The 25492-nt window shown below is 65.7% G+C and overlaps 5 protein-coding genes across 6 annotated transcripts in view; 1 reads left to right on the forward strand and 4 right to left on the reverse strand.

Annotated features, from left to right (window-relative positions):
- Positions 1-9: 9 nt before the first annotated feature.
- On the reverse strand, positions 10-12775 carry MAN2B1 (mannosidase alpha class 2B member 1). Of its 2 annotated transcripts, XM_077192351.1 has the most exons (25): positions 11994-12775; positions 11562-11664; positions 10824-10997; positions 9820-10013; positions 8510-8642; positions 7530-7672; positions 6463-6579; positions 6272-6354; positions 6071-6191; positions 5892-5970; positions 5694-5803; positions 5491-5598; positions 5285-5401; positions 5015-5167; positions 4943-4981; positions 4695-4792; positions 4456-4573; positions 4256-4374; positions 4070-4171; positions 3856-3943; positions 3682-3762; positions 2904-3119; positions 1790-1939; positions 251-353; positions 10-175 (listed from the first exon to the last, which is right to left on the reverse strand). In XM_077192351.1, exons 1-25 carry the CDS (start codon positions 12066-12068, stop codon positions 69-71), a joined length of 2931 nt encoding a protein of 976 aa, XP_077048466.1. In that variant the 5' UTR covers positions 12069-12775; the 3' UTR covers positions 10-68. The 2 variants fall into 2 exon arrangements, with proteins under 2 accessions (XP_077048466.1, XP_054509641.2); XM_054653666.2 differs by having other exon boundaries at positions 4943-5167; positions 11994-12774.
- Positions 12776-12887: 112 nt separating this feature from the next.
- WDR83OS (WD repeat domain 83 opposite strand) lies at positions 12888-14062 on the reverse strand. The gene is made up of 4 exons (XM_054653669.2): positions 13929-14062; positions 13719-13824; positions 13087-13184; positions 12888-13004 (listed from the first exon to the last, which is right to left on the reverse strand). Exons 1-4 carry the CDS (start codon positions 13961-13963, stop codon positions 12938-12940), a joined length of 306 nt encoding a protein of 101 aa, XP_054509644.1. The 5' UTR covers positions 13964-14062; the 3' UTR covers positions 12888-12937.
- Positions 14039-15905, forward strand: WDR83 (WD repeat domain 83). Its single transcript, XM_054653668.2, has 9 exons — positions 14039-14174; positions 14357-14477; positions 14559-14664; positions 14755-14803; positions 14902-15028; positions 15112-15179; positions 15278-15386; positions 15487-15601; positions 15673-15905. Exons 1-9 carry the CDS (start codon positions 14072-14074, stop codon positions 15823-15825), a joined length of 951 nt encoding a protein of 316 aa, XP_054509643.1. The 5' UTR covers positions 14039-14071; the 3' UTR covers positions 15826-15905.
- Positions 15897-19506, reverse strand: DHPS (deoxyhypusine synthase). The gene is made up of 13 exons (XM_077192367.1): positions 19366-19506; positions 19154-19267; positions 18969-19058; positions 18810-18875; positions 17972-18712; positions 17715-17876; positions 17388-17509; positions 17208-17304; positions 16935-17021; positions 16744-16849; positions 16572-16675; positions 16353-16478; positions 15897-16265 (listed from the first exon to the last, which is right to left on the reverse strand). The coding sequence occupies exons 2-13, from the start codon at positions 19244-19246 to the stop codon at positions 16164-16166; spliced, it is 1896 nt and encodes a 631-aa protein (XP_077048482.1). The 5' UTR covers positions 19247-19267; positions 19366-19506; the 3' UTR covers positions 15897-16163.
- A 2633-nt stretch (positions 19507-22139) lies between these two features.
- The window catches only part of TNPO2 (transportin 2), an 18674-nt gene continuing 15321 nt past the window's right edge, over positions 22140-25492 (reverse strand). The window contains 5 exon segments of the mRNA XM_077192217.1: positions 22140-22184; positions 23209-23339; positions 24216-24257; positions 24259-24291; positions 25369-25485. Of these exon segments, the coding sequence (XP_077048332.1) occupies positions 23232-23339; positions 24216-24257; positions 24259-24291; positions 25369-25485 (300 nt within the window). The 3' untranslated portion in view covers positions 22140-22184; positions 23209-23231.

Consider the following 25492-nt stretch of genomic DNA (forward strand, 5'->3'; position numbering starts at 1 on the left):
CGTGGGGTTTTGAAATTCGCTTTTTTTTGGGGGGTTTTTTTTGAGTTTTTTGGGGTGGGGGGCGTCTCTCAGGGCCCCTCCCCAAGCCCCCGGTACCGCACAGAGGCCAGGAAGGTCCTGATCTCCATCGGCTGCAGCCGCACGCGCCGAGGGTCCAGCCTGGCTCTGGGGGTACCTGGGGGGGGCGTCAGGGGGGTGAGACCCCCGGGACCCTCCCCAAAATCCCCCCCCAAAGACCCCCCCCCAATACCTGTGGGGCTGTTCCAGAGCAGGCGGGACAGGCTGGGCAGGGGCACGTCCCCCCCCAGGGCCATCTCCTGCACCGAGGTGACGGTGAAGGCCGAGAAAAGGGTCTGGGGGAGGTGGGGGGGGGGGTGAGACCCCTCCTCAAATACACCAGAGACCCCAGAGCTCCCCCAGGGACCCCAGAGCCCAGCCCAGGATGGGGGGAGAGGGCAGAGACCCCTCCTCAAATACCCCAGAGACCCCAGAGTTCCCCCCAGAGACCAGCCTGGACTGGGGGGGGGTGTGTGAGACCCCTCCCCAAATACCCCAGAGACCAGCCCAAGGTGGGGGGGAGAAGGCAGAGACCCCTCCCCAAATACCCCAGAGACCAGCCTGGACTGGGGGGGGTGTGTGAGACCCCTCCCCAAATACCCCAGAGACCCCAAAGACCAGCCCAGGGTAGGGGGAAAGGGCAGAGACCCCTCCCCAAATACCCCAGAGCTCCCCACAATGACCAGCTTGGACTGGGGGGGGGGGGGTGTGTGAGACCCCTCCTCAAATACCCCAGAGCCCAGCCTGGGGTGGGGGCAGAGGGCAGAGACCCCTCCCCAAATACCCCAGAGCTCCCCCCAAAGACCAGGCCAGGGTGGGGGGGATGTTGAGACCCCTCCCCAAATACCCCATCCCAGGGGGCTGCAGGAGGGAGGGACCACCTGGAGCAGCCTCAGGACCCCCAGAACCCCTCACCTGGCACAGGTGACCCCAGAACCCCTCACCTGGCACAGGTGACCCCACAAGCTCAGCCCCCCCCAGCCCCCATACCCAGGTGTGCCCCTGTCCCCAGGTGTGCCCCTGTCCCCAGCTGTGCCCCATTCCCCAGGTGTGCCCCATACCCAGGTGTGCCCCATGCCCAGGTGTGCCCCATTCCCAGCTGTGCCCCATGCCCAGGTGTGCCCCATTCCCAGGTGTGCCCCATACCCAGGTGTGCCCCCCATGCCCAGCTGTGCCCCTGTCCCCAGGTGTGCCCCTGTCCCCAGGTGTGCCCCATTCCCAGCTGTGCCCCATGCCCAGGTGTGCCCCTGTCCCCAGGTGTTCCCCATGCCCAGGTGTGCCCCATCCCCAGGTGTGCCCCTGTCCCCAGGTGTGCCCCTGTCCCCAGCTGTGCCCCATGCCCAGGTGTGCCCCATCCCCAGGTGTGCCCCTGTCCCCAGGTGTGCCCCATTCCCCAGGTGTGCCCCATACCCAGGTGTGCCCCATGCCCAGGTGTGCCCCCGTCCCCAGGTGTGCCCCATGCCCAGGTGTGCCCCTGTCCCCAGCTGTGCCCCATGCCCAGCTGTGCCCCTGTCCCCAGCTGTGCCCCTGTCCCCAGCTGTGCCCCATGCCCAGCTGTGCCCCTGTCCCCAGCTGTGCCCCTGTCCCCAGCTGTGCCCCATGCCCAGGTGTGCCCCATGCCCAGGTGTGCCCCATGCCCAGGTGTGCCCCTGTCCCCAGGTGTGCCCCATCCCCAGGTGTGCCCCCATCCCCAGCTGTGCCCCATGCCCAGGTGTGCCCCATCCCCAGGTACCGTCAGGTCCACGGTGGCGGGCCGGGAGCCGTTCTGGCTCTCCCCCACCTGGTACAGGTGCTCCAGGCGCAGCAGGACGGCCCCGGCCCCGCGCGGCTCCAGCGACAGCAGGTGAACGTTGGGGGGCAGCGCCCGGCGCAGCCCCGACACCTGCGGGGACAGGTGAGGGTGAGGGGAGCCTGCCCTGCTCACCTGGTGCAGGTGAGAGTGAGGGGGAACCTGCCCTGCCCACCTGGTGCAGGTGAGGGTGAGAGGGGAGCCTGCCCTGCCCACCTGGTGCAGGTGAGGGTGAGAGGGGAGCCTGCCCTGCCCACCTGGTGCAGGTGAGGGTGAGGGGGAGCTGCCCTGCTCACCTGGTACAGGTGAGGGGGAACCTGCCCTGCTCACCTGGTACAGGTGAGAGTGAGGGGGACCTGCCCTGCCCACCTGGTGCAGGTGAGAGTGAGGGAGAACCTGCCCTGCTCACCTGGTACAGGTGAGAGTGAGGGGGACCTGCCCTGCTCACCTGGTGCAGGTGAGGGTGAGGGAGAACCTGCCCTGCTCACCTGGTGCAGGTGACCCCAGAACCTCTCACCTGTCACAGGTGACCCCATAATCCCTCACCTGGTGCAGGTGAGAGTGAGGGGGGACCTGCCCTGCTCACCTGTCACAGGTGACCCCACACCCACCCCTCTCACCTGTCCCAGGTGACCCCAGAACCCCTCACCTGTCCCAGATGACCCCCCCAGCTGAGCCTCTCCCTCCTCACCTGTCACAGGTAACCCACACCCCAATTCCCAGGTGTGACCCCTCCATTCCCAGGTGTGACCCAAGTCCCAGGTGTGACCCCATTCCCCACATCCCCATTCCCAGGTATGATCCCCCCATTCCCAGGTGTGACCCCATTCCCAGGTGTGACCCCATTCCCAGGTGTGACCCCATTCCCCACACCCCCATTCCCAGGTGTGACCCCCATTCCCCACACCCCCATTCCCAGGTATGATCCCCCATTCCAGGTGTGTCCCCATTCCCATGTGTGTCCCCATTCCCAGGTATGACCCCCCAATTCCCAGGTGTGACCCCATTCCCCACACCCCCATTCCCAGGTGTGTCCCCCATTCCCCCCCACGCTCACCTGTCTCAGGTGAGGCCCCGTGCCCGGTGCCAGCACCAGGGTGGGCGGCGTCGCCATCTCCTGTGCCCGCGGCCGGTGCTGCTCAGGTGCGTCCCCCACCGTGTCCAGCAGCACCAGGTGCCGCCCCCGCACCACCAGGCCCCGCCCATCCACACCTGGCTCGTCCAGCGCCTCCCCCAGGCCGCGGTTGTCGTCGTGGAGCAGCCGCCGGTGCACCTGGAGGAGGGGAGCAGGTGATGGCACAGGTGTGCCCAGAGCGTGCCCAGGTGAGTGCCCAGAGTGTGCCCACCCCTGCCCAGGTGTGCCCAGGTGTGCCCAGAGTGTGCCCACCCCTACCCAGGTGTGCCCTGTCCAGCCCTAAGTGTACCCACCCCTGCCCAGGTGTGCCCAGGTGAGTTCCCAGGTGTGCTCAGGTGTGCACAGAGTGTGCCCACCCCTGCCCAGGTGTGCCCAGGTGAGTTCCCAGGTGTGCTCAGGTGTGCACAGAGTGTGCCCACACCTACCCAGGTGTGCCCAGGTGAGTTCCCAGGTGTGCTCAGGTGTGCACAGAGTGTGCCCACGCCTACCCAGGTGTGCCCAGGTGTGCTCAGGTATGCCCAGAGTGTACCCACCCCTGCCCAGGTGTGCCCAGGTGAGTTCCCAGGGGTGCCCACCCCTACCCAGGTGAGTACCCAGGTGTGCCCAGGTGAGTTCCCAGGTGTGCCAGGTGTGCCCACCCCTACCCAGGTGAGTTCCCAGGTGTGCCCACCCCTGCCCAGGTGTGCCCAGGTGAGCTCACCATGAGCTCCAGGGAGCCGTCCTGGAGGCTGCTGCCGCCCTGGGACCGATCCGTCAGCACCGTCAGCTGCACCTTCTGGTCCTGCGCAGGTGGCACAGGTGTGAGGAGGGCGGGGCGGGGCTCGCGTGTGCCACGCCCACCTCCAGCTGTGCCCAGGTGTGCCCAGGTGTGCACCTTGATGAAGATCCGGGTGGTCACAGGGTAGTAATTCCCAGCCACGGGCTCAGTCTGGGTCAGGTTCCAGGTGGGCCGGAAGTCACGCCTGGGGGGGGGGGGCAGGAGGGGTCACCTGGGAGGGTCACCTGAGCCCCTTGGGGTGACACCTGAGCCCCTTGGGGGTGGTCCTGGGGGTCACCTGTTCCCCTGGGGGGTGACCCGCGCCCCTCACCTGCGCTCCAGCACCTGGCGCCCGTTGGAGTCGGTGTAGAAGCGCCCGGCCGTGCGCAGCGGGGTCTCGAACCTGCTGATCACCTCCTTGCCCAGGCCATCCCTGGTGTGGGGAGAGCACAGGTGTGTCACCCCCCCACAGGACAGGTGTGTGGGGGGCGGTCCCCAGACCCCTCCCCACGCTCACCCCACGGGGATGGGCCCCACTGTCCACTCCAGCTCCAGGTAAGGCTGCCCCGGGCGCAGCCGCAGCACCTGCGAGCACCACTCCGAGAAGTTCTGCTGCAATTCCTGCACCAGCGCCGTCTGTGGGGCACAGGGAAACGCTCAGTGACACCTGCAGACCCCTCCCCAAATCCCGGGGACGCCCCAGGGACCCCCGCCCACCTTGAGCAGGTGCGTGGCCGCGCGTTTGGCCACGGGGACGGGCGTGGGGGCGCCGGGCCGGAAGATGTAAGCACCTGAGGCCTGGGGGCTGAGCGCATCCCCGGCGCTGGCGTTGTACCTGAGGGGTCAGGAGGGGTCAGGAGGGGTCAGGAGGGGTCAGGAGGGGTCAGGGGGGGTCAGGGGGATCCTCCCTCCCCACCTGGGACCCCTCCCCAAAATCCAAACCCGCCCAGACTCACCAGTAGAAGCTCTGGAAGACAGGCAGGGAGATGCCCTTGGGCAGGTTCTGGATCTCCAGCAGGTGCCCCGTGATGGGGTCAAAACGGACACGCAGGTGCTGGACAAGAGGGGGGGACACACACAGGTAGGTGACCCCCTCCCCACCTGCCCAGGTCACCCAGTGACCCCTTAACTGGTTTAACTGGGAGCTGGGGGGCTCAGCCACCCCCCCCAAATCCACCATGTCCCCTCCATGTCCCCTCCTCACCTCGTTCTCGATCTGTGGTTCTGGGTCACCTGAGGGCCACCTGGGCGTGTCCCAGGGGGTCCCCAAGGGCCCCCTGGGCGTGTCCCAGGTGTTGCCCGGGCTCAGCTGCTTCACGTCAAAGGTGCTGAAGCCCAAAGGGGGGGCCCAGGCCTGGAACAGGAGCTCCCCGGGGGCCCCCCCGGCGCCGCCCCGGAGCCGCCGGGTGACACCGGACACCGGGACCACCTGGGCAGGGGGCACAGGGACGGGTCAGGGGTCACAGGGACAGGTCAGGGGGCACAGGGACAGGTCAGGGGGCACAGCAGGGGTGCTTTGAGGGGTACAGGTGTGCGGGGGGCTCACCTGGCTGGCCACGGGCCGGCCCTGGGGGTCGGTGACAGCGTAGGAGGTGGCCCTGACCGGCAGCCGCACGGGCCAGGTGACATCCCAGGCCAGGGGGTTGTAGAGGATCACGGTGAACTGGGGAGGGGTCACACGGTGTGGGGAGGGGGTGTCAGCGCCTGGAGACCCCCGGAACAGCCCCACAATCCCCTCCCAGAGGCGCTCACGTGGGCGGTGGCCTCGCTGAGGGGGCACACGCTGATGTTGAGGGCGTTGCAGAACACCAGGGGCTCCTTGGTGCCTCCCAGCAGGGACAGGGCGTTGGCCACCAGCACCTGTCAGGGGTGGCCAGAATGTGGGGAGGGGTCTCTGGGACCTGTCCATGTCCCCCCAAAGCCCAGCTGGAGCCCCGGGCAGGTGTGGGGCTCACCTGGCAGCTGTCCCAGCCCTTGGCCAGCTGCCGGGCGTAGTCATCGGCCACGTGCTGCCTCTCAGTGCCGGCCACGGCGTCGTGGTGCTGGGCCACAGCCACGGCCTCACCTTGAACAGGTGAAAAAGGGGTGTTAGAGGGGTCAGGGGGGTGTTATGGGGGTCCCCAGGTCCCCTCCAGGTGTCCCCAGGTACTCACGGAGCACCGAGCTGTCCCCAGGCCCGTAGGGACCGTCCCGCGCTGAGGGCCCTGCCAGGGTTTCCAGCTGGCTGCAGACCTGGGGGAGTGGAATTGGCGCTCGAGGGGGGTCCCCAAGACCCGCAGGGGTCCCCCAGGTGTGTCCCCACCTGCAGGGGTCCCCCAGGTGTGCCCCCCACCTGCAGGAAGCCGCTGCTGAGGCGCTCGTAGCCCTTGAAGGCCGGGCGGCTGCTGAAGTAGCCGGTCCAGAACTGGTGGGGTCCATCCGAGTAAGGGAAGAAATCGTCCGTCTTGAGGGGCCTGGGGGGGACACAGCCCGGCTGTCTGTCTGTCTGTCTGTCCGTCCGGGCCCCTCCCCTGCCCCTCGGCCCCGCCCTCACCAGGTGAGGTTGGCGCGGTGCAGCTCCCGCAGGTAACAGGAGGGGGTGGAGTACAGGGCGTGGACGCGGCTGCCGTTGGCTTGCTGGGGACACAGGGACATCAGGGAGGGGTTTGGGGACACCAGGAAGGGTTTGGGGACACCAGGAAGGGTTTGGGGACACCACAGGGGGGTCTGGGGACAGCCCCTCACCCGGGCGTTGGCGTGGGCAATGAGCTTGTCCAGGTTCTTGAACCACAGGTGGGCGTTCTCGTAGTGGAAGTCGGAGCCCATGGTCATGATGATGTGGTTGGTGCGGTACTGCTGGGCCTGGGGAGGGGGACACGGCTTGGGACCCCCACCCCAAGGGGACAGGGAGACCCAAAAAATCCATCCCAGGGGGACAGGGACATGTGGGACACCCAGGGATCCCATCCTGGGGGACAGGGACACCCAAAAAACCCATCCCAGGGGACAAGGACACGCAGGAACCCCATCCCAAAGGACAGGGACACCTGGGACCCCCATCCCAAAAGACAGGGACACCTGGGACCCCCATCCCAAGGGGACAGGGACACCTGGGACCCCCTCCCAAGGAGCACAGGGACACCTGGGACCCCCATCCCAAAGGACAGGAACACCTGGGACCCCCTTCCCAGGAGGACAGGGACCTTTGTGACCCCCTCCCCAGGTGTCCCTGTGTCCCCTGTCAGGACCTGGGTGGAAGGAGGTGACCACAGGGACCTTTGTGACCCACCCTGGCTGTCCCAGGGACCTTTGTGACCCCCTCCCCAGGTGTCCCCGTGTCCCCTATCAGGACCTGGGTGGAACAAGATGACCCCAGGGACCTCTGTGACCCCTCCCAGGTGTCCCTGTGTCCCTTATCAGGACCTGGGTGGAACGAGGTGACCCCAGGGACCTTTGTGACCCCAGCCCCGCCCGGGTGTCCCCATGTCCCTTATCAGGACCTGGGTGGCCGCAGCCTGCAGGAACGAGGTGACCCCAGGGACCTTTGTGACCCTCCCCGGGTGTCCCCATGTCCTCTATCAGGACCTGGGTGGAAGGAGGTGACCCCAGGGACCTTTGTGACCCCGCCCAGGTGTCCCCATGTCCCCTGCCAGGACCTGGGTGGCCGCAGCCTGCAGGAACGAGGTGACCCCAGCCCCCCCAGTGTCCCCATGTCCCCTGCCAGGACCTGGGTGGCCGCAGCCTGCAGGAACAAGGTGACCCCAGGGACCTCTGTGACCCCGCCCAGGTGTCCCCATGTCCCCTGCCAGGACCTGGGTGGCCGCAGCCTGCAGGAACGAGGTGACCACGGCGTCCACGTTGCGCTCGGGGCCGTCCCCGTCCACCACGGGGGGGTCGGTGCAGAGCTGGTCCCAGCACAGCCCCGCGGGGGGGTTGTACACGTTGGGCAGGATCCCTGGGGACAGCGGTGTCACCGGGGCTGGGGACAGGGCTGGGGACAGGGCTGGGACAGGGGACAGGGACAGGAGGGGGTTGTACACGTTGGGCAGGATCCCTGGGGACAGCGGTGTCACCGGGGCTGGGGACAGGGCTGGGACAGGGGACAGGGACAGGGGACGGGGCTGGGGACAGGGGACAGGGACAGGGGACAGGGCCAGGGGACAGGGCTGGGGACAGGGCTGGGACAGGGGACAGGGGACAGGGACAGGAGGGGGTTGTACACGTTGGGCAGGATCCCTGGGGACAGCGGTGTCACCGGGGCTGGGGACAGGGGACGGGGCTGGGGACAGGGCTGGGGACAGGAGGGTGGGTGTACACGTTGGGCAGGATTCATGGGGACAGAAGTGTCACCAGGGCTGGGGACAGGGCTGGGGACAGGGGACACAGCTGGGACAGGGCTGGGACAGGGGACAGGGCTGGGACAGGGGACAGGGCCAGGGGACAGGGCTGGGGACAGGGCTGGGGACAGGGCTGGGGACAGGGCTGGGACAGGGGACAGGGCTTGGGACATGGGACAGGGCCAGGGGACAGGGCTGGGGACAGGAGGGAGGGTCCCGGGGGCAGTTTGAGGGTCCCGGGGGCTGTTTGGGGTCCCAGGGGCAGTCTGGGGGTCACTGTCAGGGGGTCCCATGGGCAGTTTGGGGGTCCTGGGGCAGTCTGGGGGTCCCGGGGGCAGTTTGGATGTCCCAGGGGCAGTTTGGGGTCCCAGGGGCAGTTTGGGGGTCACTGTCAGGGGGTCCCGGGGGCAGTTTGGGGGTCCCAGGGCCCATGTGGGGGTCCCGGGGGGGGTCACCAGTAAAGATGTCAGCCCGGGGGGGCTCCAGGCTGTCGCTGCCCCTCCAGATCAGCTCCAGCTCCCGGCGCTGCTGCCGAGCCCACTTGTCCTGGTGATCCACACGGCCCAGGAACAGCCCGTCGTACCCCATCTGGGGGGAATGGGGTCATGGGGGTCCCCAAAACCCCATCTGGGGGCACTGGGGTCATGGGGGTCCCCAAAACCCCATCTGGGGGCACTGGGGTCATGGGGGTCCCCAAAACCCCATCACAGCCCATCGTACCCCATCTGGGGGGAATGGGGTCATGGGGGTCCCCAAATCCCCATCTGGGGGCACTGGGGTCATGGGGGTCCCCAAAACCCCATCTGGGGGGCACTGGGGTCCCCAAATCCCCATCTGGGGGACACAGGGGTCATGGGGGTCCCCAAATCCCCATCATAGCCCATCTGGGGGGAAATGGGGTCATGGGGGTCCCCAAATGCCCATCTAGGGGGACACAGGGGTTATGGGGGTCCCCAAAACCCCATCACAGCCCATCATAGCCCATCTGGGGGGCACAGGGGGCACTGGGGTTATGGGGGTCCCCAAGGCTGGGGGGGCTGAGGGATCCTGAGGGTGATTTGGGGATCCCGGGGCTGATTTGGGGTTGTCGGGGAAGCTTTGGGGATGCCCGGGAAGGTTTGGGGGTGCAGGGGAAGCTTTGGGGATGCCCGGGAAGGTTTGGGGGTGCCCAGGTGGGGGTCCCGGGGTGCCCAGGAAGGTTTGGGAAGCTCGGGGGAGGTTTGGGGTTGCCGGGGAAGGTTCGGGGGTGCAGGGGAAGCTCGGGGGGTGCAGGGGTTGGTTTGGGGGTGCAGGGGAAGCTCTGGGGAGGTTTGGGGGTGCCGGGGAAGCTCTGGGGAGGTTTGGGGATGCCGGGGAAGGTTTGGGGATACCCGGGAAGGTTTGGGGATGCAGGGGAAGGTTTGGGGATGCCAGGGAAGCTCGGGGAAGGTTTGGGGATACCCGGGAAGGTTTGGGGATGCAGGGGAAGGTTTGGGGATACCCGGGAAGGTTTGGGGGTGCCCAGGAAGCTCGGGGGAGGTTTGGGGATGCCTGGGAAGGTTTGGGGATACCCGGGGAGGTTTGGGGATACCCGGGGAGGTTCGGGGGTACCCGGGGAGGTTTGGGGGTGCCGGGGAAGCTCGGGGGAGGTTTGGGGGTGCAGGGGAAGGTTTGGGGATACCCGGGAAGGTTTGGGGGTACCCGAGAAGGTTTGGGGATGCCCGGGAAGGTTTGGGGGTGCCCGGGGAGGTTTGGGGATACCCGGGGAGGTTCGGGGGTGCCCCACCTGCGCGAAGGTGGCCGCCAGCTCCCGGGCGTGGCCGAAGGGGTCGATCTGCCAGGCCACGCGGGGGGAGCCGCAGGGCCCAAAGAGGCGGCGCAGGAAGCGCCGGCCCAGGCTCAGCTGCTCCAGGGCCCCCCGGTAGTGAGCGGCAGCCTCGTCACTCATGCACCAGCCCCCCCCGACCAGCTCCAGCCTCCCTGCGGGCACAGAACCCCAAAAGCCACTCAGGAGGGGACCCTGAGCCCTAAAATCCCCTCAGAAGGGGACCCTGAGCCCCAAAATCCACTCAGGAAGGGAGCCTGAAACTCCAAAATCCACTCAGGAGGGGACCCTGAGCCGCAAAAGCCCCCTCAGAGGGGATCCTGAAAACCTAAAATCCAGTCAGAGGGGACCCTGAGCCCCAAAAGCCACTCAGAGGACACAGCGCCCCAAAATCCCAGTGCCCCCAATGTCCCTCCCAGTACCCCTAATTTCCTTCCCAGTCCCTCCCAGTGCCCCCAATGTCCCTCCCAGTACCCCTAATTTCCTTCCCAGTCCCTCCCAGTGCCCCCAATGCCCCTCCCAGTGTCCCCAGTTCTCCTCCCAGTGCCCCTAATGCCCCTCCCAGTCCCTCCCAGTGCCCCCAATGTCCCTCCCAAACCCTCCCAGTGTCCCCAGTTTCCCTCCCAGTACCCCCAATATCCCTCCCAGTCCCTCCCAGTGCCCCCAGTTCCCCTCCCATTCCCTCCCATTCCCTCCCAGTCCCTCCCAGTACCCCCAATGTCCCTCCTATTCCCTCCCATTGCCCCAATGTCCCTCCCAGTCCCTCCCAGTGTCTCCAGTTCCCCTCCCAGTCCCTCCCAGTGCCCCTAATTTCCTTCCCAGTCCCTCCCAGTGTCCCCAGTATCCGTCCCATTCCCTCCCAGTCCCTCCCAGTGCCCCCAATGTCCTTCCCAGTGCCCCCAATGTCCCTCCCAGCCCCTCCCAGTCCCTCCCAGCCCCTCCCAGTCCCTCCCAGCCCCCCGTACCCTGCTGCACCAGCTCCCTGACCAGCCTGCGGGTGGCCGGGTCCTGCTGCTGCCACCAGCGCGCCAGGAACGCCACCTCAGCATAGACAAAGCGGCGGGAGGGGACAGCGGCCAGGTGGGCGACCACCGAGTCCAGGATGTACTGAACGCCTGCATGCTGGTCCTTGTTCCTCACTGGGGACAGGGGGACACGGGGTCACCCCAAAACCGGGCTGGGGTCACCCCAAAACCCCACTGGGGACACCTCAAAACCCGACTGGGGACACCTCAAAACCGGGCTGGGGACACCTCAAAACCGGGCTGGGGACACCCCCAAACTGGGCTGGGGACGCCTCAAAACCCCAGGGATGGGGGCACTGGGTGACCCAAAAACCCCAGGGTGAAGGCACCAGGTCACCCCAAAACTCCGGGCTGGGGACACAGGGACAGCTTGGGGGCACTGGGTGACCCCAAAACCCCTGGGCTGGGGACATGGGGATACCGGGTCACCCCAAAATCCCGGAGCAGGGCTGGGGACGTGGGGACAGCTTGGGGACAGGGGCCATGCCCGGGGTGGTCCCTGGAGGGTGCTGGCCCCAGAAGGGACACGCACAAAGTGCCACGTGGCAAACCCAAGGTGACAAAGGGTAACTCAGTGTCCCCCTGCCACGTCACCCCCTCAGGTGTCACCACCCCCACCCGCACAGCAGCCCTGGGGACCTCCCGCTCCCTCCCGGTGTCCCCGGTGTCCCCACGCACCCCCATAGTAATATTGATCCACCGTCTTGAGCCAGCCCACGTCGTCGTGCGAGTGCGGCACCAGGTGCACGTTCAGCATGTCCGGCCGGGTCGGGGGGCACGACTGGGGGGGTTCGGGGGGGCTCGGACCGGGCCGGGCCCGCAGCACCCCCCGGAACCACCCGGGATCCCCCCCGGCGTGGCCGTTGAGCTCCGGAAGCGGTTGCACAACCAATGCTCCCAGTTCCCGTTTCCTCAGCCGTCCCCAGGCCGTCCCAGCGCTCCCAGTTCGCCCAGTTCCCGTTCCCCTCAGACCGCCCCGGTTCCCCCCTCAGCGCTTCCCGGTGTCCCCAGCCTATGGCAGCGCCCGTTATCCAGCCCCCACCGCCTGGCCCATGTCCCCAAGCAGTCCCGGTGCCCCCAGCCTGGGTGTCCCGGGTGTCCCGGTCCCACCTGGTACCCGCAGCCCGCGGCCGCCCCGCTCAGGAGCAGCAGCAGCGGCAGCGCCGCCACCCCGGGCACCGCCATGACACCCGCGCTCACGTGACCGCGCCCTCACATGACACGAGGGATCGCCCCGCCCCTCAGTGTGCGGCAGCCAATGGGTGGCTGGGAAGAGGGGCTGTGGTCACTCCCCGCGTTCTGATTCGCTGATGCGGCTCTAAGGGGCGGAGCGTAAGGAGGGCAGGACGGGGCCGACAACATACGGGAGCCAATGAGGAGGAGGAGAAGGTGTGATTGACAGCGCGCTGGGAGGGCGTTTGCAACGGCGGGAAACGACCAGTGGCCAATGAACAGCGGCGGCTCCCGAGGCCCCGCCCACGACGAGTCCCCCTCAGAGCCCCCCTCAGAGCTCTTAAATCCTCTCAGACCCTCCGAGTCCCCTCAGAACCCTCTTAAAGCCCTCTCACAGCCCCCTCAAACCCTCTGAGCCCTCTCGGAGTTCCTGAATCTCCTCATAGCCTGCTCAGAGCCCCATAAGAGTTCCCCCAGAGTCCCTTCAGACCTCCCGAATCCCCTCACAGCCCCCTCAGACTCTCAGAGCCCCCTCAGAGTCCCCTAAGACCCTCAGAGAGCCTCAGACCTCCCAAATCCCCTTAGAGTCCCCTCAGAGCTTCTCAGAACCCCCTCAGAGACCCTTAGGACCCTCAGAACTCCCTCAGAGCCTCCTCAGAGCCCTTCGGTCAACCCAAGTCCTCTCAGAGTCCGCTGAAAGCCCCTCGAATACTCCAAGGCCCCTCAGAGTCCTCTCAGAGCCCCTCAAACCCTCCAGGACTCCCCCTCCCCATTCCCCCTCTCCCGGGGGTCTCCCCCGTGCCCTGTTCAGGTACAAACAAACCACAGCAGTGCCAGGACCCCCCCATTTTATTGCCCCCCATGGGGACCCCCCGACCCCGTCACCACGGCGGGGACATGGGCTGGGGGTTCTGCAGGTACGACATGACCACGGCCGAGATGGAGAGCCTGCGAGGGGCACACACAGGTGTCAGAGACCCCCAAAACCAGCCCGGGACTGCCACCCAGGGACCCCCAGCCCGGCACTCACATGAAGCTGCTCATCATCTGCTTGGTGTCCTCGGAGCTGCGCGAGTTGGCAAAGCTGATGAAGGAGCAGTAAACGGCGATCCAGGCGCACCACTTGAGCTGGGGAGTGCCGGGAAAAACCCATGAGACCCCCGGGAAAAACCCAGGAGACCCCCGGGAAAAACCCATGAGACCCCCGGGAAAAACCCAGGAGACCCCCAGGAAAAACCCATGAGACCCCCGAGGGAGCAGCAGGGATGGGGCCTGAGACCCCCGGAGAGCCCAGAGACCCCCGGGATGGGGCCTGAGACCCCGGGATGGGCAGGAGAGGCCAGAGACCCCCGGGATGGGGCCTGAGACCCCCGGGATGGGCAGGAGAGCCCAGAGACCTCCGGGGATGGGGCCTGAGACCCGAGGACCCCGCGGGGATGGGGCCTGAGACCCCCGAGGGCCCGGCGGGGATGGGGCCTGAGACCCCCGGGGATGGCCCCGAGCCCCTCAGGGGCTCTCTCTGATCGTCTCGCCCCCAAATTCCCCTCAGAACAGCGCCCGGGGCCCGTTCCGGTGACGATCCCGGTGCCCATCCCGGTGCCCATCCCGGTGCCGATCCCCGTCCCGATCCCGGTTCCCAGCCCGGTGTCCCCGGTGCCGCACCTTGAGCATGAGCCCGCACATGCTGAACACCATCCCCAGCAGGTTCATGTAGTCGGGGGTCGGGTCTTCCAGCGCCGGGTTGGTTTCGGTGGCCGGGGGTTTGTACCTGGCGGAAAACGGGGGCTCCGTCAGGCGGGCCGGGGCACCGGGACCCCGGGGATCCCTCCCCGGTTCCGTCGGTCCCTCCTCTGCCGGTGCCGCCGGTCCCACCTGGCCACTTTGCCGGGTCTCCGCGGGTCCGCCATGGCCCCGCCGCCGCCGCTGCCGCCGCCTCTTCCGCCGCCCCCGCCGGAAGGAGCCCGGCCCCCGGTGGCGGCCCCGGTTCCGCCCCCGGTGCCGGCTCCGGTCCCGCCATGGCGTTCCCGAGGCCGCGGCCCGCCCGGCCCGAGCTGCCCCGGCAGCGGGTGCAGAGCCTGCAGTGCGGGCAGGGAGCGGTGCGGGCCGCCCGCTTCAACGGTGAGACCGGGGGGGAAACGGGGCGGGGGAAGAGAGCAGGAGCCGGGGATGGAGATTGGGGAGCGGGCGGGGAGTGCCGGTATGGGGATCCCGGGATCACCCGGTGTCCGGGGCAGGGAGTTCTGGGGATCACCCGGTGTCCAGTGTGGGGGTCCCGGTGCTCACGGCCGTTCCCCCGGCAGCGGACGGCAATTACTGCCTGACGTGCGGCAGCGACAAAACGCTGAAGCTCTGGAACCCGCACAAGGGCACAGCCCTGCGCACCTACCAGGGCCACGGCTACGAGGTGCTGGACGCGGCGGGGTAAGGAGGGGCTTCGGGGACCCCTCCCCACCTCGGGGAACCCCCCCAGCCGCTCTCACGGGACGGGACCCCCCCCCGCAGATCCTTCGACAACAGCCAGATCTGCTCCGGCGGCGCCGACAAAGCCGTGGCGCTCTGGGACGTGAGCACGGGGCAGGTGGTCCGCAAGTACCGGGGACACGCCGGGGTGAGGAGGGGTCTGGGGGTGGGATTTGGGGAGGGGGATTTGGGATCCTGCGTGCGGATCGAGGTCCTGATTTCCCTGTTTCTCTCACAGAAGGTTAACTGCGTCCAGTTCAACGAGGAAGCCACAGTCATTGTGTCCGGTGAGGGAGTGGTTTGGGGGGCACCCTGCACACCTCTGCACCCCATTTTCCCACCCTGAACCCCCTTTTTTTCCCCCTGAACCCCCTTTTTCCCCCAGGCTCCATTGACTCCACTGTGCGCTGCTGGGACTGCCGCTCCCGGCGCCCCGACCCCATCCAGGTGCTGGACGAGGCCAAGGACGGCATCTCCAGCGTGAAGCTCTCGGCCCACGAGATCCTGACGGGGTGAGGAACGAGCCCCCCACCACCGGGGCACCCCCAGAATTGGGGGGGGGACCCCCTAAACCTCCCCCGTGGCCTCCCCACAGCTCCGTGGACGGGCGGGTCCGGCGCTACGACCTCCGCACGGGGCAGCTCTGCTCCGACTACATCGGCAGTGAGTGGGGCTGGGGTGGGCTCCCAAAGCTTGGGGGGGGCTCCCAAAGCTTGGAGGGGCTCGGAGGGACCCCCCCAAACCCCCCGTGTGCCCCCCAGGCCCCATCACCAGCGTGTGCTTCAGCAAGGACGGGCAGTGCGTGCTGGCCGCCAGCCTGGACTCCACGCTGAGGCTGCTGGACAAGGACACCGGGGAGCTGCTGGGCGAGTATGGGACCCCCCCAAAGAGTCCCTGAGCCCCCCAGGGGCTTTGAGAGACCCCAGGGAGCTTTGGGGGACCCCCGTGTGAGCCCCCATCCCCTGCCCAGGTACAAGGGGCACCGCAGCACCACGTACAGGCTGGACTGCGTCCTCAATGAGCTGGACACGCACGTGGGCTGTGCCTCCGAGGACGGCCACGTCTACTTCTGGGACCTGCTGGAGGTGAGGGAGGGTCCCCGGGGAGGGTATGGGGACACTCCTGAGCCCCCCTGACCCCTCTGGTGTCCCCTCAGGGTTCTCTGGCGCTCAGCCTGCCCGTGGGCCAGGGCGTGGTGCAGTCCTTGGCCTTCCACCCCAGCCTGCCCTGCCTGCTGGTGGCCACCCAGGGCCAGGTGACGCTGTGGCGCGAGGACACCTTCCAGCCCGAGGGGGACCCCGACACCTGAGGGGGTCTGGGGGGTCCCCAACACCTGACAGGGCCCGGGGGGACCCCGGTGACACAAGGAATAAACCCCCATGGAGACCCTGCCGTGCTTTATTGGGAGCTCGAATAAATAAACACAGGCATGGAGGGGAGGGGGACAGAGGGACACACGGACAGGGGGTGCAGGTGTGCGGGGGAGCCCCCCCTGTCCCCCCCAGGGGGACTCACCCCACTGTCCCCCACCTTCCTGAGGGGGTCAGGGGGGCTCTGCATACCCAAGGCTGAGCTTGGGGGGGTCCCCAGGCCTCGGGGGTCCCTCCTGGGGGTCCCTCAAGCCTCGGAGATCCCTCTGGGGGTCCCTCACACCTCGGGGGTCCCCGCAGGCGCCCCGAAGGCGTCAGCGCTCCGGGCAAACGTCTCGGCCACGAGCAGCGGGAACACGAGCGAGGCGTCGGCGTAAACCTGGCCCAGAGCAGCGGGGTCAGAGGGGAAAACCCCGACCTTGGGGCTCCCCAAATCCCCCTCCCGAGCCCCCCAGGACCCCCCCACCTTAACGGGGGTGGCGTCCACGCGGATCTTGCCCCAGGACACGGCCTCGTCCGGCCGCGCGCCCGAGTCGGAGCCGTCGAACTCCTGCGCCGTGTTGACGTAGACGGAGAAATCAGCGCCGTTCCTCTGCCCGGGGCACACAGCCGGGGTGAGCCCCCAGCCCCTCCTCACCTCGGGGGGCTCCCCAAGCCCCCTCCCCAGCGCGGGGGACCCCCTCACCATGAGGTTGGCGTTGGCGATGTGGTGCTTGACCAGGCCCCCGCCCAGGATGATCATGCCGGTCTTGTGGGCGAAGATGGCCTGGGTGTTGATGAGGCGCAGGTCTGCGGGCACAAGGGGGGTCAGGGCACCCCAAATCCTGGGGGGACACCCCGGGGGGATGGACACTGACCCTCCACGATGTCCAGCACCAGCCCCGGGCGTTTGTAGGAGTGGAAGAAGATCATGTCCCCAAGGGAGCCGTCGGTGAGCGCGGGGCTCAGCACCGGGATGTTGTTCTGCAGGGAGGGGAGGGGAGGGGGGGACACGGTGACAAACGGTGACAGCCACGGTGAGACCCCCCCCCAGCAGTGCCCCCAGTACCTTCTGGGCCCAGTAACAGATGGACTCGGGGTTGTTGATCTCCTTGCCCAGCCGGGCGATCATCCGGGATGGCGTCCACCGCACGCCCTGGGGGGACCCGGCTCAGGAGGGGCCTCAGGGACCCCCAAATCCCCACCCTGAGCGTCCAGAGACCCCCAAATCCCCACCCTGAGTGTCCAGGGACCCCCAAATCCCCACCCTAAATGTCCAGGGACCCCCGAAGGGCCCCTCCCAGCACTGTGGGGTCCCACGTTGGGGTCTCCCCACCCTCACCTGCGTGTCCTGCTCGTCCACCATCGTGTCCAGGATGGGCATCAGCCAATCCTCGAATTTGCAATAGTTATCGTTGGGCACCAGCAGGTTCCCGATCCTGAGGGACAACAAAGTGACCCCAAAGTGACCCTGAGGTGTCCCCAGGGTGTCCCCAAGCCCCCCAGTCCCCCAACCCCGGACCTGTTGATGCCGTTCTCCCGCAGGTCCCGGCCCCGCAGGTGGAAGTCCCCGATGTAGGTGGGGGCCAGGCACTTGATCAGGTCCTCCTCGACCCCCCCGGCCGTGGTCACCAGCACGTCCACCTGTCCAAGGGGGGGTCAGCACCTCAGGGACCCCCCAGCTGTGACCCCCTGACCCCCCAGAACCTCACAGGGACCCTGGGGACACCCCAAGGAACAGCAGGACAGCATCACTGCTCGATGTCCCCACACCATTGTCGCTGTCCCCACCCATCCCTGTGCCATTCTCAGGTGTCCCCACGCTGTCCCCCTGTCCCCCGGCTGTCACCATGCCGTTCTGCACGAGGTATCGGATGCTCTCCCTGACACCGGAGCTGACGAGGTTGGAGGTGAAGCCCAGGAAGATGGTGCAGCCCGAGGGCGCCCGCGGCCCGGCCATGGCCGCTCGCTCCCGCTGCTCCGCGCTCAGCGGCTCCAGCTTGGCCGCGATCTGCGAGGAAGCGACACCGAGGGGGTCACACCGGGCCGGGACCCTTCCTCACCCTCCCGGTGTGAGCCCAACCCCGCCCCACACCGGGGCCGCACCATCCGCTCGATCTCCGCCACGGCCTGCGCGAAGCTCGTGGCCTGGAAGCCGGTGGTGCGGAAGGAGCGGAGCAGCGCCGCGTGGTCCGCGCCGCCCGAGAAGTCGTAACCGCGCACCGGGAGGGCCTCGGCCGGGAGGGCCCCGCTGGGCCGCAGCACGGCCCGGAGCGCCTCTCCCGGCGCCTCTCCCGGCGCCGCCATGGCTCGGCCGGGCCGCTCAGGGCGCCGCCATCTTGGGCCACGCCCCTTGCGCCGTACGGCTGCGCGCTCCTCCCGCCTGTTCCGTACGGCTGCGCGCCGCCATCTTGCTCCGCCCTCCCGCCCGCCTATTCCGTACGCCTGCGCGCCGCCATCTTGGCGGGACGGCGGCCGTGGAGGGACAAGAAACCCCAGGACGCGAAAACGAGCCGTTACACCGAGGGAGCCCCGAAACGGCCGCAGCGCCCTAAAACCACCAAATTCGCTCCAAACCCGCCCAAATTCGCCCCAAACCCGCAGGGGGGACACAAGCTCCTCTCCAGTCCAATCCTTTAATACCCACGAACAGGCGGCAGCTTCCAGCCCCACCCAGGTCCCGGATTCGGGCCCGGCCCGCCCGGAGTGGGGGTGCAGGGGGGACCCCGCGGGGCGCGGTCGGAGCCCCCCCCGACCCCCCCTTGCCGGTGTCAGGTCCGGAGCCTCCACACCTCGACCGAGAGTCCCCCCCGAGGCCGCGGCCACCACGTCTCCATCCACGCTGATCTGGGGGAGGCAGAGGAGCTCCAGTGGGGGCTGGGGGGGCACCCCGGGGGAGCTGCGTGTGCACACGCGTGTGCAAGGGCTGGGGACGGCTCCTCACCCCGTTGAGGACATCGTCGTGAGTCCAGGAGCAGATGGTGCGGGGCGGATCCGTGGGCACGTGGATCTGCAGGAGAGGCAGAGCTGGGGGTCAGCAGGAAGTCCCCAGGGACCCCCCCCCAGAGCCCCCCCCCCCAGCCCGGCCCCGCGGGACCCCCACCCGCAGCGTCCTGTCCGTGGATGTGGTGTAGAGCGAGCCCAGCGAGTGCCAGAGCCCCGTGATCTGCAGCCGGTGCCCCACGTCGAAATACTGCAGGCAAGGGGAATGGACAGAAACCCCCAGGTGAGCCCCGGAGGAGGGGTCCTGCCCCTCGGGACCCCCCCAGAACCCCCCAGAATCCCTACCCGGGCGGGCTGGAAGCTGCCGCTGCCACTGCCGAACAGATAAACCCGGCCCTGGTTGTCACCAGCCCAGAGCTGCGAGCCCCGGTAGGACATGGACAGCAGGTAATTGTCCAGCTGAGGAGGAGGAGGAGGAAGATGAAGACACAGGCCTGGATGTCACCTCAAAGGGGACAGGGACGCTCTGAGTGGGGGGATTGGGGCGCAGCCCCCACCTGCAGGCGCTGGCGCACGGAGCCGGCGCGGCGATCGAACACCACGAGCGTCCGGTCCTCGCTGCCCGACACGATCAGCCGCTCGTCAGCCGCCAGCGACAGCACCCGCGCTGGCGTGGGGCTTGTAACTGCTCACCTGGGCCTGCCCGGCTGGGGAGGGGGCGTGGGAGGGGTCAGGGGGACCCCCCAGACCCCCCGACCCTGCCCAAACCCACCGCAGGTACCTCGCGGGTCGTACACGGTCACCGTCTTGTCGTAGGTGCCGGTGACGAGGACGTCGGGGCGGTACGAGAGGCACAGCACGGCTGCCTTCTCCCTGGGGGAGGGGAGGGGGTCAGGGGGGGCTCAGGTGGGTTTAGGGGACCCCCCAGCGCCCCCCCCGGGCCGTACCGGATCTCCCCGAACTGCTGCCCCTCGGCCGCCAGGTCCCAGAGCTTCACGGTGCTGTCCCAGGAGCCGGAGCAGACCCGGGCGTCCCTCGCAGCCAAGCACCACACCCAGCCCTGGGGAGGGGGACACACAGAGGGGCTGCCAGACCCTGAACCCCCCCCTCAAGGGGGTTATTTGGGGGGTGGGGGTCGGCTCCATGCCCACCTTGTGGGTTCCGCTGCGCCCCGAGCCCAGAGCTTTGACCAGAACCTTCCCGGGGGGGCCCCGGCCCAGCTCCCGCAGGTCCCACAGGTTCACGTTGCGGTCGCGCCCCCCCGAGACGCACAGGGAGCCCCCCTGAAATGGGGAGGGGGCACGGATGAGCTGGGGAGACCCCCCCTAATTTTTGGGGAGTTTCCCCCCATTTTCAGCCCATTTTTGTGGCGTTTCCCCCCGCTTTTTGGCCATTCCCCCCCATTTTTGGGGGCGTTTCCCCCCGTTTTTGGAGCACTTGCCCCCCATTTTCCCCCCATTTTTGGGTGCTTTCCCCAATTTTTGGTACATTTCCACCATTTTTGTGCCATTTCCCCTCCAATTCTGGGCCGTTTCCCCCCATTTTTGGGGATGTTTTTCTCCCCCATTTTTGCACCATTTCCCTCCCCATTTTTTGGCCGTTTCCCCCCAGTTTCCCCCCCCCCCATTTTTGGGGGTCCCACCTGCAGCAGCAGCACAGAGTCCACGGAGGCAAAGTGCCCCTCGTCCAGGAGAAATGCTCCATGGGGGCCCCCCCGGCCCCCCAGCGCTCCAGGTGCTCCTCCAGGTCCTCACAGGCGGCCGCCCAATCGAAGCCATCCTCTGGGGGGGCCCCAAATTATGGGAGGGGGCCCCCAAAATCATTCGGGGGGGTCTCAGACCCCATCCCAGGGAGCCCCCATAGGGGTGTGTTCAAGCCAAGCTGGGGTTTGGGGGGGTCTGGGGGTCCCCAAAGTGCTGGGGGAGCCCTCAGGGGTCTCAAAACACGGGCGGGACCCCAAAACCACGGGGAGGAGACCCAAAATCAAGGTGGGGACCCCTAAACTACGCGTGGGCCCCCAAACCGGGGGGGGTTTCAGCTTCAGAGCGGGGTGGGGGGCACGGAGGGGTCCCGGGGGGGCACGGAGGAGTCCCGGGGCGCCCCCAGACCCACCTGGCAGCACGGGCAGGGGGCGGCGGGCGCGGCGCTGGAGCCGGAGCCGCCAGAGCACCGCGTCCCGGGCCAGGTCCCGCAGGGCTCGGCAGACGCGGGGCAGCACCCGGCGCACGTCCCGGGCCCGCAGGAAGCCGCAGATCCGCAGCAGCAGCTCCGGTGGGAGCGCCAGGAGCCCCCCCGGGCCCCCCCGCGCCCGCCGCCGGCCCCGGGGGCTCCGCGGGAGCAGCGGCGGCGGCGGGCGCGGGGGGCCCGTCCATGGCTGCGGAGGGGGCGGGGGGTCAGCAGCGAGCGCTGCTCCCCGTCCCCGGTACCGGGACAGCACCGGTGCTGCCCCACCCGCACCCCTGGGATCCGCCCAAACCGGAACCGCCCGCCGCCAATCCCCGGTGGTACCGGGGGTTCCTCATCCGGCTCCTCGCGGTACCGGGAGCCGCCCCGGCACCGCCCCCGCTCGCCCCCTCCCCACCCACCTCCCCCTCCCTCGGTACCGGGTCCGGCCCCGCCGCGTCCCGGTCGCTACGGCCACGGCGGGAGCCACTTCCGGCGCGCCGCGCGAATCAGCCAATGGCGATGCAAGCGTCTCATGACGTCATCGGGCGGCGCCGGAAGTGAGCCGCGTGCGGTAATGGCGGCACCCACGGACCCTCCCGAGCCCTCCCCGGTTCTTCCCCCCCCGTCCCCCGGTAACAAACGACACGGACACAGCGCGCACGGTCCACAACGGCCTTTTCTTGGTGCCGCCCGGCGCGACACCAGCGGGTCCTGCCCTCCCCCTCCCCCGCCACACCCTCCCCTCCCCTCCCCCGATCCCCGCCCTTGGAAACGGTAAAAAAACGAACGGAAACGGGAACGGGCACGGGCACGGGCACGGGGAAATAAACCAGACACGCGGGACGCGGCACCGACTCGCTCACGACGAAGCACAACGGCTGCGGCTCGGCCCCTCCCCCACCCCCACCCGGGGCTCGCGCGGGGGAGGGGCGGGTGGGGGAGGGGACACCGGGGACACCGGGGGGACACACACGGGAACGGGCCCCTCCCCCACCCTCTTTGGCCCCTCCAGCCCCGATTGTTTCGCCCCCTCCCCTCCCCCAGCGCGGTTCGGGGGGAGCCCCCACCCCCTCCCCGCCCCTCCCCCCAAAATTCCTTTGGGGGTCAAAGGTCAAACTCCTCTTGGGGACCCCTCCCCCCTCCCGGTACCGGGACCCCCCCCCCCGGGGGCACCGCGGGGCCGCTCTGGGTCCGTCCGGTGAGCTCCAACCTGGGGAGGAAGGGAAACACAATTAGGGATTTTTGGGGGATTTTTGGGAGGGGGGGTTGAGGTTTTTGGGGTTTTTAGGGTTTAATGGGGTTTTTTTGGGGGGGGGGGGTTGGCGGGTTTTTTTTGCCATTTTTGGGGTTTTTTGGGTTCTCCCACCCTCACCTGTCCCAGGTGTGTCACACCTGTCACAGCCCATAGAACACCCCTCACCTGTCCCAGTGTCCCCATACCTGTCCCAGGTGTCCCATACCTGTCCCAGCTGTGTCCCAGGTGTGTCCCAGTGTCCCATACCTGTCCCTCACCTGTCCCAGGTGTGTCACACCTGTCACAGCCCGTAGAACGCCCCTGTCCCAGGTGTCCCATACCTGTCCCAGCTGTGTCCCAGGTGTGTCCCAGTGTCCCATACCTGTCCCTCACCTGTCCCAGGTGTGTCACACCTGTCACAGCCCGTAGAACGCCCCTATCCCAGCTGTGTCCCAGCTGTGTCCCAGTGTCCCTCACCTGTCCCAGGTGTCCCACACCTGTCACAGCCCGTAGAACGCCCCTCCCCTGTCCCAGCTGTGTCCCAGGTGTCCCATACCTGTCCCTCACCTGTCCCAGGTGTGTCACACCTGTCACAGCCCGTAGAACGCCCCTGTCCCAGGTGTGTCCCAGTGTCCCATACCTGTCCCAGGTGTGTCCCAGTGTCCCATACCTGTCCCAGCTGTGTCCCAGCTGTGTCCAGGTGTCCCATACCTGTCCCTCACCTGTCCCAGGTGTGTCACACCTGTCACAGCCCGTAGAACGCCCCTGTCCCAGGTGTGTCCCAGGTGTGTCCCAGTGTCCCATACCTGTCCCAGGTGTGTCCCAGGTGTGTCACACCTGTCACAGCCCGTAGAACACCCCTCCCCTGTCCCAGGTGTCCCATACCTGTCCCAGCTGTGTCCCCTAACCCTAACCCTAACCCTAACCCTAACCCTAACCCTAACCCTAACCCTAACCCTAACCCTAACCCTAATCCCAGTGTCCCATACCTGTCCCTCACCTGTCCCAGGTGTGTCACACCTGTCACAGCCCGTAGAACGCCGCCAGCCGCTCCTTGAGCAGGGGCGGGAACTGCTCCGAGAAATGGGCCCAGTTCCCCTCCCCCACCTGCGCCTTGAACCCGTGCAGGATCTGCGGGGGGGGAGGGGCAACGGTCAGGGGGAGGGGCAGGGAGGCCCCGCCCCAAAGCAACATTTGAAAAAATGATAATAAATAAAATAGAAATAAATATAAATTATATATTATATATAAATAATATATGTTATATATATATATATTATACATAAGTCATATATATAATATATTATATATATTATATATATTATATTATATATATTATATATTATATATAAATCACATATATTATATATAAATATTATATATAAATATATAAATATAAATATATAAAAATAAATTATAATAATCTAATAAATATATATAATAACTAATAGATATGTAAATATGCAATAAATAAAAATTACATAACTCTAAACTATATATTACTTATAACTTATATATTATAAATAAATCAAATATATAAATATCTTTATATTTTTATAAAAATATATGTAAATAACAAAAATAAATATATAAAATAAATTGTAGTAATTTAATAAATATATCAAATACTAAATATCATAAATAAATAATAAAAATAGAAATAAATATAAATGATATATTATGGAAATGGCATATTATATATAAATATAAATATATAACTGTATTTACATGAATGTATAAATAATTATAAATATATAAATAAATTAGAATAAAATGAATATATAATATAATAAATAAAGTAATAAATAATATATATAGAAATAAATAATTTAAATTAAAGGCATTAAATATAAATAAAAAATAAATTTAAAATAAATGAAAAATAAATAAAATATATAAATAAAATAGAAATAAAATAGAAATAAAACAGAAATAAAATACAAATAAAATATTAATAAAATACAAATAAAACATTAATAAAATAGAAATCAAAGGGGGGTCCCAGACCTTGTAGAACATTTCCCGCAGGTCGTCCTTGGGGCTCACCCAGGGAGGCGACGGCGTCGCAGAAGAAAATGAAATCCTGAGGGGAAAATGGGATAAAAAACGGGGAAAATGGAACCAAAATGGGGGGGGAAAAACAGCCCAAAAATGGGGTGGGGAAAACAGCCCAAAAATGGGGTGGGAATGGCCCAAAAATGGGGGGGAAACAGCCCAAAAATGGGGTGGGAAAACAGCCCAAAAATGAGGCGGGAATGGCCCAAAAATGGGGGGGGAAACAGCCCAAAAATGGGGTGGGAACGGCCCAAAAATGAGGCGGGAATGGCCCAAAAATGGGGCTGGAATGGCCCAAAAATGGGGGGGGGGGGGGGGGGCATCAGGGGCACCCAAGGTGACCCCAAATCCAGCTCCAAAACACCCCCTGAACCCCCCCCCCAAAATTTTGGGCCCCTCCTTGATGTCAGGTCCCCCTCCCCAATTTTGGACCCCTCCCAATTTTTGACCCCTGCCCCATTTCTGGGACCCCCCACCCATTTCCGGGCTCCCCGATTTTGACGCCTCCCCCCAAATTTTGGGTTGGGGACCCCCTTGGATTTTGGGAACCCCCCCAGGGTTTCAGGTCCCCCTCCCCAATTTTGGACCCCTCCCAATTTTTGACCCCTGCCCCATTTTTGGGACCCCCACCCATTTCCGGGCTCCCCGATTTTGACCACCCACCCCTCAAATTTCGGGACCCCCTTGGATTTTGGGGACCCCCTTGGATTTTGGGGACCCCCCCAGGGTTTCAGGTCCCCCTCCCCAATTTTGGACCCCTCCCAATTTTGGACCCCTGCCCCATTTCTGGGACCCCCACCCATTTCCGGGCTCCCCGATTTTGACGCCTCCCCCCAAATTTCGGGACCCCCTTGGATTTTGGGGACCCCCTTGGATTTTTGGGGAGCCCCCCCCAGGGTTTTAGGGACCCTCCCCCAAATTTGGACCCCCCCAATTTTGGATCCCTACCCCTCCCAATTGTGGACCCCTGCCCCATTTCTGGGACCCCCACCCATTTCCGGGCTCCCCGATTTTGACGCCTCCCCCCAAATTTCGGGACCCCCTTGGATTTTGGGGACCCCCCCAGGGTTTTGGGGACCCCTCCCCAGTTTTGGGGCCCCCGGACCTGCACGACCCCGCCGGGGTTGACCCCGATCATGACGCAGATGCCCCGGAAGGCCGAGTCCTTCTCCTCGTTGTCGCGGATGTTCCGCAGGGACGTGCACCTGGGGTTTGGGGCGAAAAACCCA

The sequence above is a fragment of the Agelaius phoeniceus genome, chromosome 32 (assembly GCF_051311805.1).
Source record: "Agelaius phoeniceus isolate bAgePho1 chromosome 32, bAgePho1.hap1, whole genome shotgun sequence".
In the NCBI taxonomy this organism is placed as follows: domain Eukaryota; kingdom Metazoa; phylum Chordata; class Aves; order Passeriformes; family Icteridae; genus Agelaius; species Agelaius phoeniceus.